The 15,221-nt window shown below is 39.7% G+C and overlaps 1 protein-coding gene across 4 annotated transcripts; it reads right to left on the minus strand.

Moving 5' to 3' along the window:
- Window positions 1–211: 211 nt before the first annotated feature.
- On the minus strand, window positions 212–14,976 carry impdh1b (IMP (inosine 5'-monophosphate) dehydrogenase 1b; the record flags this gene model as incomplete). 4 transcript variants are annotated; one of them, XM_080886355.1, is made up of 16 exons in its annotated part: window positions 14,721–14,976; window positions 12,666–12,764; window positions 12,408–12,485; window positions 9,544–9,592; window positions 8,269–8,370; window positions 8,072–8,146; window positions 6,361–6,567; window positions 6,182–6,269; window positions 5,893–6,092; window positions 4,015–4,105; window positions 3,780–3,875; window positions 3,321–3,464; window positions 3,055–3,199; window positions 2,824–2,967; window positions 2,659–2,742; window positions 212–2,318 (listed from the first exon to the last, which is right to left on the minus strand). In XM_080886355.1, the coding sequence occupies exons 1-16, from the start codon at window positions 14,723–14,725 to the stop codon at window positions 2,297–2,299; spliced, it is 1,629 nt and encodes a 542-aa protein (XP_080742481.1). In that variant the 5' UTR covers window positions 14,726–14,976. The 4 variants fall into 4 exon arrangements, with proteins under 4 accessions (XP_080742481.1, XP_080742482.1, XP_080742483.1 ...); XM_080886356.1 differs by having other exon boundaries at window positions 14,816–14,975; XM_080886357.1 differs by lacking the exon at window positions 12,408–12,485 and having other exon boundaries at window positions 14,721–14,974.
- Window positions 14,977–15,221: the final 245 nt, after the last annotated feature.

The raw sequence follows: 15,221 nt of genomic DNA on the forward strand, positions 1-15,221 counted from the left end.
CTCTACCGGTATTAAGCACAAGCTATTTGTCACATGCTTCTATATAAACAATCCAGACAGCATATTAATGACCAGCTTACTAACTTATTTATGTTTATCTATAACTTTGTCAACATATTGTTTAATAAAGATTTGTTTTTATAGTAAGTTTGCTTCTTTTATATCTTGAAACAAATAACTTGGTTCATACAAAAAGACAACAGCCCATACATGGTTTTATTCATTTATTCTTTTTACTTTGATGAACAGCAAAAGCAACGTTCCTCTGTCGAGTGTTTTACTGTAAACATGTTCTGACACAACAGTCCTCAAATTCCCCTAAACGATTTACTACATACAAAGTCTTTTTAGTCCATCTAAAAAAATAAAAATTAAAAAAAATTAAAAATTAAATTGCAGTTATCTTGTCATTTAGATTGCAAGTTGCATAAGCAACCGCTGTGTTTTGGCAACGCTTGTGAGGCTGATAAGGCAAAAAAAAAAAAAACTACTTAAAATAACTGTATTTGTGCCTTTTTAGATGGACCAACAGGACTCTGTACTTGACAACTTAAGACGTTTTAAAAACCTGAATTACAACTTTAGGTGGGGAAACTGAAAACAAGCAGCAGTCATTTCCAACTACAGGTATACAAGTCTCCATATATTTTAATGTACTTTTTGCAATTCAGCCCAGCTGCAAGATCATGTTAGTCAAGTGAACCCTGCGCAGGGTGTAATACATTAGCCAGTTAGGAAAACAATTCTTGCTTACACTCTGGGCCACAAAAAACAAAAACATAACTTTGTATGAAAATGTTAGAAAATAAACCTACTCCTACATAAGCTTAACGATAAAAACAAACGATGAGACTGTTTCAAAGCAAGAAATGGAGTCAAGAAGGTCTGTAACATTATGCATTTCAATGCATTTTCACATAGCCGTCTTACAGCTGTTACCCACCCCCGTTTCAAGGCATGTCTCCAGTGAAAAGACACTTTAAGACTCCGAGAAACTATGCCACGACGTGAAAAGAGCAGGAACAAACAAGTGAGAAGCAACTTGTTGCACCAATTTTGGTTTTTAACTTATAAAAGAAGTGTCAAACGAAGTGTAAATACACTTGGCAGTATGTATGCAATTAACGCAGAATATAAATACAGCCACGGTTGGCTTAGTGAAAAAAAACATGCATATCAAAAACCCTTCATGCTCATTTCAAAGCCCCCCTCCCCGAGACTATACAGGTTTAATATAAAGCTTTTGTTGTTTTTAATATATCTAAAAGTATTCAAAGTACGGGCAAAAAAACTCAACTATTTTTGATTGACACATTTTTATTGTTTTTTTTCTCCTTTAAATATACCTGATCTTCGGATTTTGGTCCTCTCCTTGCTCAACACATGAACACTACACATCGAGATGGGACACTGGTTATTCGGCTCAGTATGTCTAAGGGGTAAATGAATATTCACGAAGATAAAAAGGTTGCAGGTCTGACCTCCATCTACTGTTGACACTGGAGGAGACAAACTTGACCAGATGACTACCATGGCCGTGTATTTCTGACTGCACGATACACCGAGTGAATGAATGCTCAACTATAAGCGGCTACTCTTCGTGCAGCGCATACCTGTAATGATGTTTGCCGTGATCGACTGCCACGCTGCACAAATAGAGCAGAAGTGTTTCTCTTGTTGTTTGCATGTGTGTATTATTCTGGTTCCAAAATGGGATGTTTGAGGCAACTCGCAGGTAAACATCAGGGGGAAATTAAGAAATAAAGACAAAAAAAAGGATGCTGATGGGACCGGCGCACAATGACTGTTGTCAGCTCACTAACAGAAACAGGACAAATAAACATAGCGCACCTTCACTTTGTCTGTCCCCACACACACACATACACAAAACTATATCACACATTCAAGCACACTATTCTTAATTCAACCCCTTTGTTCTCTCACTGCCATCGACACGCACATATAACTGGGATCAGGCTGTATAGCTGTGATACAGGTGTGTGTGTTTTTCCAAAGACCCTGATGCTCTGCTTCTTAAGTGCAAAATCCAAGGTGTTCAGAGAGTTAGGTGTCAGTTTGAAAATTCACACTTCGCTGCGATGCCCCTCCTCCCCCTTCTTTTCCCCCCTCCCTCTAGACCAGCCGGGTAAGATCAGAAAGAGCAACAGTGAATATGATGCTGCAGAGGGGGTGTAGTTGGCGGCATGTGTTCTAGCAGAAGTAGAGATATAACATTTGGTCACTGTAAGATTGGGAAGGTCCTGTGCACTGGGTGATCCACATGTCACACCCCTGTTCAGTAAAGCCTCTTCTCAAATCTGTGGAGGCAAAGAAACACCAAATCAGCTAGTTCATGAAAGGATGCATGGGCACTGTCTGTGCTACCGCGTATCATGCTTTACCCTCCATTTCTCTCAGTGGGCTCACATATTACAAAATGAAACTCATCTTTTCTGAGGTAACATCAGGCAGGCAGCAGCAGCAGTTTCTTATCGACTTCTACTCTGATTTTTTTCTGTTTGCTGCTCTTTAGAAACCAGAAAGATTAAGAAACGGCTGCCCATCTTTTATATACAGTCTACACTCTACACTGTTTATATCAAGTAGCTAAAATATGACTAAAAGAAAAGACATTCTTTTGTGGGTTTTTGCACTTACGAGTGGAGACCATGAACACCACCCTCCACCTGTGCAGATAAGGTGCGCTTCTCAAACTTCAACTCTCCAGAGTACATCATGGAACTGTATAAAACATACAAGCACCATCATACATACTGCTTATAAAAGCATCTCATAACCTTAAAAAACACACACACAACTCACCGAAGGACGGAAAGACTCTTTGCCCCAATATCTTGGCACCCATGTTGGATTCCTGCTATCAGGTATGGTACAAACTTGTGAATGGAACCCTTGTCCTGGACTGAGCCCGACACACCCTGGGCTACTTTCACTTTGTCACCCTCACTGTGGACAACATATCACCAAATTCATATACATCCCAGTGGTTCACAATATTACAATAGCTGTAGCTTTTAATAACCTCACACATACCTAAAATAGCGTTTCTGACTGCTTGTGCTTTTCTCCATTGCATCCAGGGAGCCCATACCACGATACTTTTTCAGTCGCACACCGTCTGCAAAGAAGTACTCTCCAGGAGCCTCAGTTGTGGCTGCTAGCAAGGAGCCCATCATAACTGGAGTGAGAGCAAATTTCTTGTGAAAGACCGCTCCACTGTATAGAAATCAGACATTTCTAAAGACCTATATGAAATATTAGCTTGAACAAACTGCACGTCGCCATCTCTTAAACCTCACCAGTTGATGCACCGAGAGCTAAAGCCTTCACCACATGGCCCACAGTTTGAATGCCACCGTCAGCGATGACTGGCACACCGAAACGCCTAGCATACTCTGCCACCTTGTACACAGAGGTCCCCTGGGGTCGTCCACATGCCATGACTAGAAAGTAGAAAACACATCAAACGTGACTGCCATGTTGTTTTAAAAACACTGTTTTTGTTCGTTTGTTTGTTTTAGTATAAACATGACCTAGTCTGAACATGAGACCGGTCCCCATGGCAACACAGAACAGAGGCCTCGGCAAATCACCATGACAACTAGGAGTGGTCTCAGGGTATTAGTTTCCACTAGCAACTGATGGCCTTTTCATCTTAGCAAAGCTCATTGCCGGAAAAAGGATCGGCATAATTTTTTATAAATACTTATCACTACACTTAAGTTCTATCATCATATCACGGTTTCCACACTGAATACCTTCTTGTGTGATGCAGATGGAGCCGCAGCCCATGCCGACTCTCAGAGCATCCACGCCGGCATCAATCAGATTTTTGGCCTGGGCTGCTGTGACCACTGTAGGAAAGGTGGAAAAGTGAAAACTGTCAAGAAATGTGTGCAAAAAAATATATATCTGTTTATTTTGTTGTCATTTATGTTACTTTTCATAAAGGGACAGCCACATAATACTCACTCCCCACACCAACAGACTCACCATTTCCTCCCACCACTTGTAATTCTTGATACTTCTGCTTAATATAGTTTATCATGTTGATCTGATACACCGAGTTGCCTTGCGAGGAGTCCTAAAAAAAAAAAAAGAAAAAAGAAAAAAAAAAAAAAGAAAATATATATAAAAAAATATTTATGGTTTAAACATAATAAGTTTAGACCATAAAATACAGTAACACCTAATAAGTCAAAACAGACATTTGAATGGCGTCGCCGTGTGTTTTTTTACATGTGGTTGTTTTTTTCCTGTTTAATAATATTCAACATTGCTATCAATACATTTTTTAAAAAAAATGGGTTTAAAAATATAAACAACTGTGGGATACTGTTTGTCCGTGATTTAGACAGGGGGAACAAATTGCGGCAGGATCAGCCTGATGTTATTTGTATCCCGCTGTAACTTTACTGAATAAAGAGCTATCATCTCCAAAATGTCAGGAGTAGTTAGTCATTACAACAAGTGTTTGTGAACTAAAAATCAAGAATGTGGGATACTGTGTGATTTGAAGAGCCCAACGCCTGCTCCCGACGAAGGGAAAACCAACTATGCAAGGGAGACCTACCTTGGCACTTGTGCAGGTGAAGCCAAAGGGAAGATATGCTTCACCATATTTTCTAGTCTTTGGCTTAGAATGAAGTTGGTTTGGAAACATATTCAGCTATGCTTCATCTCCTGCTTTGCGTTTGTGTAGGTGCCCCGTGCTAGCAGTGTCCAAGTGTTGTTGTTCCCCCCCCTTTTCATACCGCCCCCCCATTACAATGGCTCTGCACCCCTAGGGGGCAGACCCCACGGATCCATGGATTTATTTGTGGACTTAGTCACATATCTCCTTGAGAATTTTACTCTGTAATAATTAACATTTAAGCTACAATTTTAAAACAAAACACAGCAACAGGAAGTATGATTTGGGCTATAACATCAGTTTGTAATTTACCTGCAATACTGAATCGCACCACAAGGTGGTACCCATTCCATTTAGTTGTGTTTAGTTACAGTAGAGTGTTCTACACGGAGTCTGACAGTTTCTCATCATGCATGAATAGTGCCTGTACTCTTTTTCGAGATCTATTCAATCAAATTTTATTTATATTGCGCCAAATCACAACAAAAGTCGCCTCAAGGCGCTTCAGACCTGCCATTATATGGCCAATATTAACAACAGCCACACTGCTAGGCTCTTCAGTGAAACCAAAACATGACACAGGTTTCACATCCTGTCGCCATTTAACACTAGAATCACCGACAGACCCCTTAGCATTTTAAAAATGATGTCAATGTTAAAATAAAACCCCATAATCTCATATTGCATCTCAATTTCTGTGTAGCACTCTGTAGTGTCAGTTTTAAAATGCAGTCAATGACCAGTTCAATCCCTTTCAATGTAAGTGCCCTGTTTTAATACTTTCTTAACGTTAGTACCTCCAATTAAAAATCAGTTTTTTTAAGTTTACTACAGTAGTTTTTTTTTCTTTTCAAGGCTAATTATTTAGATGTCTTATTGCGCTGTTTATAGTACTGTTTTTTTATGAATTCTAAAAATGTTTTAGCTATACAATAATGTAAGAAAAACAAAAACAAACAAACCTTAAAATAATTTCCAAAACTATTAAAATATAATCTGAAATATTTCTTAATGAGAAAATTATAGAAATTAGCCATGTGACTGACAGTGGCTGCCATTTAGCTACAAGCTGCTCTAAAATTTGAAATGAATCTTCTAAGTAGTGCCGATGGGGGACAGTTTTTATGACTGTAATGACAATAAAGATTTATCTTCTCTACAATACATCCAAGTATCTGTGATGTGACCGATCATTATTAAAGCACCGACCACAATCTAACTTTTTAAAAAGCACCAACCAGTACAACGACATCAACTCCAGCTTGCACCAGCAGGTCCAGTCTGTATTTGTCGTCCTCCCTGGTTCCGATAGCAGCACCACAGAGAAGCTGTTTGCGTGAGTCTTTGGAGGCGAGGGGGTACTCCCGGTTCTTCTTTAGATCCGTTCTGGCAATAATGGCCACCAGTTCATCGTTATCATTTACAATGGGAAGCTTGCCTGGTTACACAGAAAGTCGGGCTATTAAAATACAATAACCAAAAAGAAGTCCAACATCTATTACACAAATACTTTTTCTTTAAATTCACCTTTTTTGCTGCGCTGCAGAATATCATTGGCTTCTTTTAGTGTAACACCAGCAGGAGCCACTACCAACTCCTCCCTCTTAGTCATAGCCTGAGAGAAGACGGGGTCAGTGTAAAAATAATCGGGTAAAGCCAAGTTTTTATAAATGACAGAGTTTCTTAAAAGCAACAAGAACACACACCTCCTCCAAAGGCTTGCCACGGTCTTTCTCAGAGAGGAAGTCGATATCTCTGGAGGTGACAATACCCACCAGTTTGCTGCCCATTTTTCCTGTCTCTGTGACAGGAATACCAGAGAAACCATGTCTAACTTTGGCCTCAAACACATCCCCGACTGTGTGGCGTGGACTCATAACAACTGGGTCTGTAATAAAACCCTGTTCGAACCTCTGGAAGCCAACAGAAACCAAAACAATTATTTTCCACTGTACATCGGTAATGTGGCAAAAAAAAACAGCAAAAGCCAAAACACACTACACACAAAAAAAAAAAAAAAAAAAAAATCGTGAGCAGAAGCAGCAGAAAAACAGTAAGTAACACACACACACAAATATAACACACATGTGACGCCATTACCATAGCCTATATAGGGACAAGATGGGACACCATAACAAGAAAAGTCAAGAGCATGAATCACACAACAGCTGAATTATGTTGGTTGAGGTAAAGGTTAGCACTAGGGCTGGGCCATATTATACCGTTCACAGTAATACCGGTACAATGTTAGGCAACGATAAGAAATTAAAATATCGCGATATATTATGGGTAACGCGCGCATGCGCAGTGCCTTTGTTTTCATACGCACATGGCCGAAAAAGCATGGCGGTAACGGAGAATGAGAAAGGAGAAAGCGGATTGTTGAGTGAAACGGATGAACCAGAATTAGTTTGTAAAAGTGGTGCCACTTCAGTGATGTGGAACTGGTTTGGCGTTTGTCCGTCAGATACACAACAAAGCACATTTTGTTGTAGAACATGCAAGCAGCCGTCTTTATTATTTGTCGGACTAAGGCGCTCGTAAATCTGGGAGTAATCTGGGTCCTAAACTCCGTCCGATTCAGGTCCCAAAGTCAAACGAACACTGCAGCATCACTGAGAGTTAAAAACGGTCTAAATTCTTTCATCTTTAATAAAACTATCAGCATTGCTGCTTTACCAGGTGCATGAATGTCTATTAAGTTTAACATCCAGGCATCCATGAGAACAGAATTTATTACACTTAACGGAGTTAGAAGTTAGCAGGACGTTAGCGGAAGTTAGCTCGCTAGTTTTGCTAGTTACCTAAGCATGATATAGCATGTTCTGACAGAGATTTCTGAAAACATTCAAACGTACAGCTCTGCTATCACTTGTAAAATAAATGAAGACAGGAAACTAATAGTCATTAATATACTGCAACAACACAGGAATAGAGCAGCTGTGATAGAATACAGCATTAATGAATCAATGGTACAGAAGTGGAGGAAGCAAGAAGTATGAGTTGAATAAAGTTTGATTTATCCGACTGCTTTGTTTCGCTTAATGTGCCTTATAATCCCGTGCACCTTATGGTCCGAAAAATACGTATTTGACTTTATATTTGGCACACTGCAGTTTAATGTTGCAAAGCACCTCTTTTTAACTTCAGTGGATAATTTTTATATAGCTTTAATGCACATAAAAAAAAAAAAAAAAAAAAAAAAAAAAAAAACAGCTGCTTGTTTAAGTGAAAATAAATGGATCGAGTTTTTTTTGCGCTAGTGAAGTTGTGGAGTTGTATTTTGTCTCGCGTCAGTTATATCGTTATCGCAAATTTTCAAATATATATATCGTGATAAATATTTTTGGCCATATTGCCCTGCTCTAGTTAGCACCCTTTAATGTGTATAAATATTTGTATGCAGTCACAGTTTACCTTGACCTTGCGGACCTCGTTGGCTTGGAATTCTGGTGTGCAGTTGTGGTGAATAATGCCAATGCCTCCCATTAGCTACCAAATTTTTTAAAAGAAAAAAGAAAGAAAGAAAGAATGAGATGTGTGCTTTTTGATTAAACAGTTACAGAAAAAATAAAAAAATAAAAAACTGTGTCCTTAAGATGCTAGTTTCTTACCGCCATAGCTATTGCCATGGCCGACTCTGTCACAGTGTCCATGGGGGAGGAAATGAGAGGGGTTTTCAATGTAATCTTCCTAGTCAGTGCTGATGTCAGGTCCTGAAAGACAAAAAAATAGGGGATTGAATATTTTGCATGTGGTCCACCAGGGGGCAGAATGAACTAGATAGCCATGAAGGACTTCACTGTAAATATCCTTCAGATCAGACACCAGAAGGACACAACAAGGTTAATACAAGCAAACTTTTATAAAAACGGGAAAACAATGGAGCCAATTTTAAGCTTAAAAAAAATATTTTAAGCTTTAGATTTAGTTCATATTAGATATGAAATGCCTCCAAATTAAAAGACACTGACGTAACATACTGCAACTGTTGTTCCTACCAGGGAAAGAAACATGACACTGTCTGGAAAAAAATAGGGATGAGCCACACTACAGTGTCCAACGACCAGGTTTACTTTTACTTATCGCCGATTCCCAAAACAACCAGCACATTTCGTTTCAATCCACTGGCAGAGTGAAAATAATAACATTCCACTAACATGGGAAACCAGGGAAGTGGCTCAACAGTATCTGATGTAGACATAAACTATAGTGGGTGCTTGCAGCGTTTTCTTTAGAGGTTTATGGTGAAGGCCAGAGAAAATGCCTAACGCCACTTTGCCAGAGCACACAACTGCACCAACCTGCTAAATTCTACTGTGAGGTATTAAAGAATGTGAGGAAGACCATGACTGCAAACAATGTCCCAAAACACCACCACCCTCAACACACAGCACTACTTCATGCTTCTATGCCTCAAAGTATTTAGACTTATTCACTATTCAAGGTTGTGCAAGCATTTGTGTTATTTAAGCATGAATAGGTTCACTATCCTGAGAAAAACTAGGGCAGACCAAGACTGTGGAGAAAACAACTAGAACATAATATGGCAGCCAGGCAAATATGTCCCATAGTAAAGAAAGCACTCTAACTCGTAAGGAAACAGAAAGAGATTAAAACTAAATTAAACCTTCAGATAGACGAAGCAGAGGAGAGGGATTTCCCGTAAAGCCCTGAGATTAACCCCCCTTTTGCCTGCTGCAAGATGAGTAACTAACCGGACACAAATGTGACCACAAGGGTGAGGGAGCAGCCAGTGGGTGACCACATTGGGGGGGGGGAATTAAAAAAAAAAAATAGCAAAGCAGAAAGAGACCAAAAGATGCAGACTGTTTTAAAAGGGCAAAAATATGACTCAGATTCCTTGTTCACATGTGTACGCTACTCACCACTTCGTCAGAGGTAAAGTCGATGAAGCCAGGTAAAATCAGGAAATCGCTGAAAGACATAAGCAAAGTGCAAAGTAAGGGGCTAATAGCAGCAGTTTAGCAGTATTGTGAGGTCTAAAACTCCAACAACACCTCAGAAATATTCCAGGAGATGGTGTTCTATATGTTTCAGTGAAAGCTTGTAATGGCATGCCTAAGAAAACCAGATGAATTAAAGGATTTCACAACTTTGAGGAGTATCTCAAAGCAAATGGGGTGTACTGAACAAACTAATAAAAGTACTACAGTTTTTGATCTGTAGTGATAACAGAACTATTTAGATTATCAAAGAATGTGAATAGACTTCTGATTGTAATCAAGGCCTTGTAATAATTTTTTTAAGTCACTTTCCTACAGAGTCACTCCTCTCCTTCTGTGTAATATTTTAACCAAGGACAACAACCCATTTTTGGACGCTCTTGCACCACATCGTGGTTCCCAGAAAATTACAAAATGGCATTGCGGCTGAGTACAGACACTAAGTGCAGCTGGGTGCGCCCTCTACTTGGTAAAAAGTTACAGTTGACCTCTTTTCAGCTCCTGGCCTGTATAAACACAATAAGAGGCAGAAAGATGAGTGAAGCAGCGAGCGCCAGACGTGGGAATGATGTGTTTATTTTTCAGCTCGAGTCTGTATGTATTTTGTGGGTTTTTTGAGATGTTTATGTAAGAGAGAGAGGGGGGGGAAAAAGCAGGGGACAAATGGAAATAAGGAGGAATAAGTGAAGCTTTATACATCTAGTGAATGTTGGAGGAAACTATGAGGTAACAGTACACAAACATAAAGCGGGTCTAACTGAGAACAGGAGTAGAGAAATCTGGTAGAAGGCTTTGCCTACCCTCACTTTAAAGCGCAAAACAGGACAAGCAAAATGTCCAGGGAACATCTGCTGTCATTTAGCAGAAGCCACAAACCGCAGCTGCAGCACACAGACTATACTGTCTGCTTACTGCTGACCCCAAGTCAGCAGTAACCTGATTGCCGTGTTGGCTTTGACTCCTAAAGAAAACACTGGCTCGGCCATATCGCACAGGTTGCATTTGAACGTTAAATGTAGACAAATCTACCATGCTAATGGTTTCAAAGTAAAACCAAAGGCCACAACAGGCCTTCACCTGTCAGCTTTTTCCCTGGCACTGAAGTTGTATAGTTGTGTGTATTATCACAGGTTTTAGCCGCACTGTATTATTATTATTAATATTATTTTGGTTTTAGTTAGATTTCAGAGCTTGGTTGAGGGTAAAACTGACACTGATTTTGAAAGACAAAGCACAGAAACGAAGCTCTGAAGGTATCAAGGTTTGTACAGCACTATGTGCCCACACCCTACAATCCTATTATTAAAGTTAATTGGTACAGGTTAGATCTCTGTATCCGAGTCACCTCCCTTTATTAAAACTGACTACCAAAGAAACATTTCATTACTACCTAAAGATCATAATGTCATGCTTAAAATATTCCATCCTTAGCCTGAGGTAACTTTGGCTAAATGTGACCCCACCCCAGTCTAGGAGAATGCTGCCATGCAAGTTCTCCTTACCAGCTTTAACATTTAAAATGATTTTGAAAGTGTACACTCGGCTCCAAGTCTCAAAAGTTCACACATTTATTTATATAGCTTGAATTAAACGGGTTAATTAAAGCCTGTAGCTTTGTGTGGATGGCAGTGACCTCATATGCAACCACAGTAAATACCCTGTTTGTGTCAGAAAGCTGCATTAGAACAGAGACATGTACAGGAAGGAACCTGTAGATGTACTGAACAGTGTCGGCATCTAAAACTCATTTGTGTGCTCTTAACACTGCCTTGAACAGACAGTCGGTATACAGGCAGTCGTGCACTGATACTTTGAGGGCCATTACAGGAAGAAAAGGTGTGAAAGTAGACTTGATTGGAGCAAAATGTTGACACGTCGCATTCAGAACAAGGTTGCTGCATCTGGTATAGCAGGAAGCTGCCACTCACAGAAATCTGATTCTATCTTCCTGCAACTGTGTATCAGTTTCCCTGTTTGACTATTTCCTCCAAGAAAAAAAAAAGTTTGTAATCAAATATTTTTTTCATTCATATAATAAAAAAATAATTTTTAGGTGGACTATATATGCTGAGTCAGCTATCTGCATTGCGTTAATTAGGAGGTCGAGAAACTGATCTGAATTTCATTCTTATCAATTACCCCTGAAATTCACATGATATCAATTCAGGCAGTCACGTTTGCAACCTTTCCCTCCACACGTGACGCACTATAGGGAACTTATGAATGCAGGCAAGATTAAATTGGTTGTTTAGTGCCAAACAACCACTACAACTTAGCTTGCTTTGTTCATTTATGGTTATGAAAATAAAAGGCTATTTACAAGAGTTAATGAAGGAAAATAAGTCTACACAAAATCCAGCATGTGCGTGTCTATACAGCATGTCATCAGAATGTCAAGCAGAGGAGTGCAAGAATTGCAAGAGGTCAGAAATGAGTGCTTTTATCAAAAGTATTCATGCTAAAGAGCACAAGCTGCTCCATCATGCTTTCTGCATTTACAGGAGAGGTCACATACTTTGATGATTAGTTGAAGTTAATAAAACAGCGATGTCCCGTGAAAGCAATTTTCATTCCCATGACCCAAATCAAGTTAAGAATTTCACAAAGCCTTATATCTACCATCTGCCTTCATGCGCCGCGGTTCATGGGATTTTTGATATAGTTTGTTGCAGTCAAAATAAAGTTGCTGTAGAAGAACAATTATTTGCTTCTCCTCTATGAATTCACTATTTAGATAGATCAAGGATTTTCAGTTTGAAGGTGACTGTTTTTTTTCTTTTACTCACTTGTAAGTCAACCCATCTCCTTTAGAGCATAGCTCTTCAGCCGTTTGACCATCGGAGACAACACACTGTTGGTCAGATCTGCCGGTTCAAAACGTGTTGGCCATTACAAAGCACTGGTGCTTACACTCCACCCACAACTTCGCAAAAAGGTTGGTTTTTTTTCCTTTTTTTAAATGAGGAAACCTTACTTTGAAATTAATGAAAACATTTTCAAGAAAAACAAACGAAACAAAAACTTTGCAATGAAGGGAAACTTACTTGTATGTTAGACCACCTCCAGTGGAGAAGAGCTGCTGTGCCGAGAGCCCATCATCGGGAATGTAGCCTGTGCCACCACTTATTAGGTAATCTGCCATGCTGTCAAATGACCAAAACAAAGCCACTTCAATCAGCTGTTTTAACGCCAACACTCAACATTAGGATGTTCATCTACAGACAGTGTAATGACGCTCTGCAGGAAGACTGCACAGCCACTGTGCAGGCAGAGCTTTGGTGGGTGACCTTCTCACAGGAAGGTATAACCATGGCAACATCAACATCCCCAGCCAGCCTGGGGTCAGTGCGCCTGCGTGACAGGTGCTTCCCCCATAAATAATCCTGTACTAAACTTGCAACCTTGCTGGTGGTACTTAAGATGAGATCACCTTTTAAACCCAAAACAGGGGACACTCAGAAACCCACAACACTTCTACGGGTAAATACCACAGCTTAGCCACAACTCACTAAACTAAAATAAAAATCGAGTCTCTGCTGAAGGGAGATGTGTAATAAAAACATTAAACACGTTATTATTTAATAACTAATCTAATGCCAAACAAACCGCACACGAGGCAGATAACGGTGCACTACTCTCCACACCATCGCGTGTGAAGGAAACCATGGCCGGGTGACCCACTAACATATAACTGCACCATTCCATATTAGCCAATCATGCATGCTTTCGATTTTCAAGGAATGAAATGCAAAACAGTAGAGTTAAAAGATTTGGATTAAATGTCAGAAGAACACGGTAACCTCAAAACGCCGTGTCATCTACACTTGCACGATAACGTTTACTCCCCTAGTGACCCACATTGCATTATCAGCTAGCAAACATTAGCTGCTTGCGCTGCACGCCGGGAGTTAGCAAAAACATGGCAGTCAGACCTGCCTTTGTTTATACAGAGATGCGACTATGCATCATCCGTGTAACCTTATCCATGCTATCGAGGACCCTCCACATCGCTCATTTTCCAGAAGCTATAACGGATTATTACATTTTAGCAACACTTAGCTCACATGCTTATGAATTACCTTGGGTTTCAAATCACTACTCATTTAGGCTTAGCAAACGTTAGCTAACAGGTGAACCTTGCTCCCAAGGTTGGCGTTTGAGTATTTAAACCACGTCGGGAAAAAAAACGCATTCTAATACTTGGTAAATATTTTGGTCCATTTCTATATTGAATAAACCCTCTGGTATATCAGGCGATCGGTGATATTTCAGAAGACTTTTTGAGCGAGTTTGGTGCTGCGTTCAGTGGCATATGTTGCATTTTCCTAAAGCATGTGGTTGCATAAAGGTTGCAAGACCTTATCTAGCATTTCCAGAAACGTAAAGTTTAGTTTGTTTACTTCTACTTGAACCAAGTTCATTGCGTCTAATAATATTAAAATTATGTGAGTAACACCGTTATAATTTAGCTGTTCAAAAATACATAATCACTCAATGAAGTCAGTCTGTCGAGTCAAGCTATTAACCTAAAGTAATAGTAAACCATTACCAGTATACGTAGGACTGAAAGCCTTATCACCACGAGTGTTTTAACAACCACCTTGTACTTGTACTAAACACTAAGCAGTAATTATAAGTAATAAATTAACTGATAAGCTGGCCAAGTCAATCAGTCGTTAATGTTTAACACAAATAATGTTTTCCCCAATAGCGTCAGATTCAGTTTTAGATACTCTCGTGAATATTCATATTGCCCCCTTAAGAGTAATGCCTGCACGAATAAAATAAACATCCTGCTCACAATAAAACAGTTATTTTATAAAAACGAAAACGAAAACACACATCCCAAAGTTTTCACGCACTGCATCCTGGTTATATGCTGAACTATACGTGCAGACATGTGGGAGAAACCATTAGCATTTAGCATTAGCTATTCTCTTATTTTAGCTTCGCTTGTGGGAGAAAAAAAACAAGGCTCCCGACACTCTAAAACAAGCTTCTTATATCTTTAAAACCGGTAAGCGAAAGCAATTTAAACTACGCATCTTTTCTGCTATGGTAAACTCAACATCTTTTGCAGATTACGGTTAGCTAGCTACCTCATTGAGCGGATGCCCACGCTGGCCAAAAAGGAGGTAACTTTCCAGCTGTAGACTGAGAGCAATTAAAACAGAAAGCAGTTTGTTCCCGTTACCTCGAAAGACAAACTGGATTTTTTTAGCCAAAAAAATAAAAGAAAAACAGCAGTCTTTTGTGGCTCCAAGATGTAAACGTCAGCGATGAAGCCAGTCAAGAAGTGATTGCCTATCGCTGTCTTCAGACAGTGCGTGTTGGTGTTATATATTAGCAGCAGCGTCACATCCCCTCTCCCCTTCAGGCAAGTTTAACCCTGTGCTTCCTGTGACCCTGAAATCAGGAACAATATCTGGAATCAAAGTAGCAACACGGGCTCAGGTGAAACGTTTACTACACGGATGTGCAGCCAGACTAGTTTTATCACTAACATTTTGTCAGCCTGCCCACAGCATAGTGACAAATCACAGTAATAACCAGGCAATCTTTATATTCAGCTTTAAACACTGGCAGTTTTTCTTTCGCTT

The sequence above is a fragment of the Rhamphochromis sp. 'chilingali' genome (assembly GCF_963969265.1).
Source record: "Rhamphochromis sp. 'chilingali' genome assembly, chromosome: 7".
NCBI classification, from domain to species: domain Eukaryota; kingdom Metazoa; phylum Chordata; class Actinopteri; order Cichliformes; family Cichlidae; genus Rhamphochromis; species Rhamphochromis sp. 'chilingali'.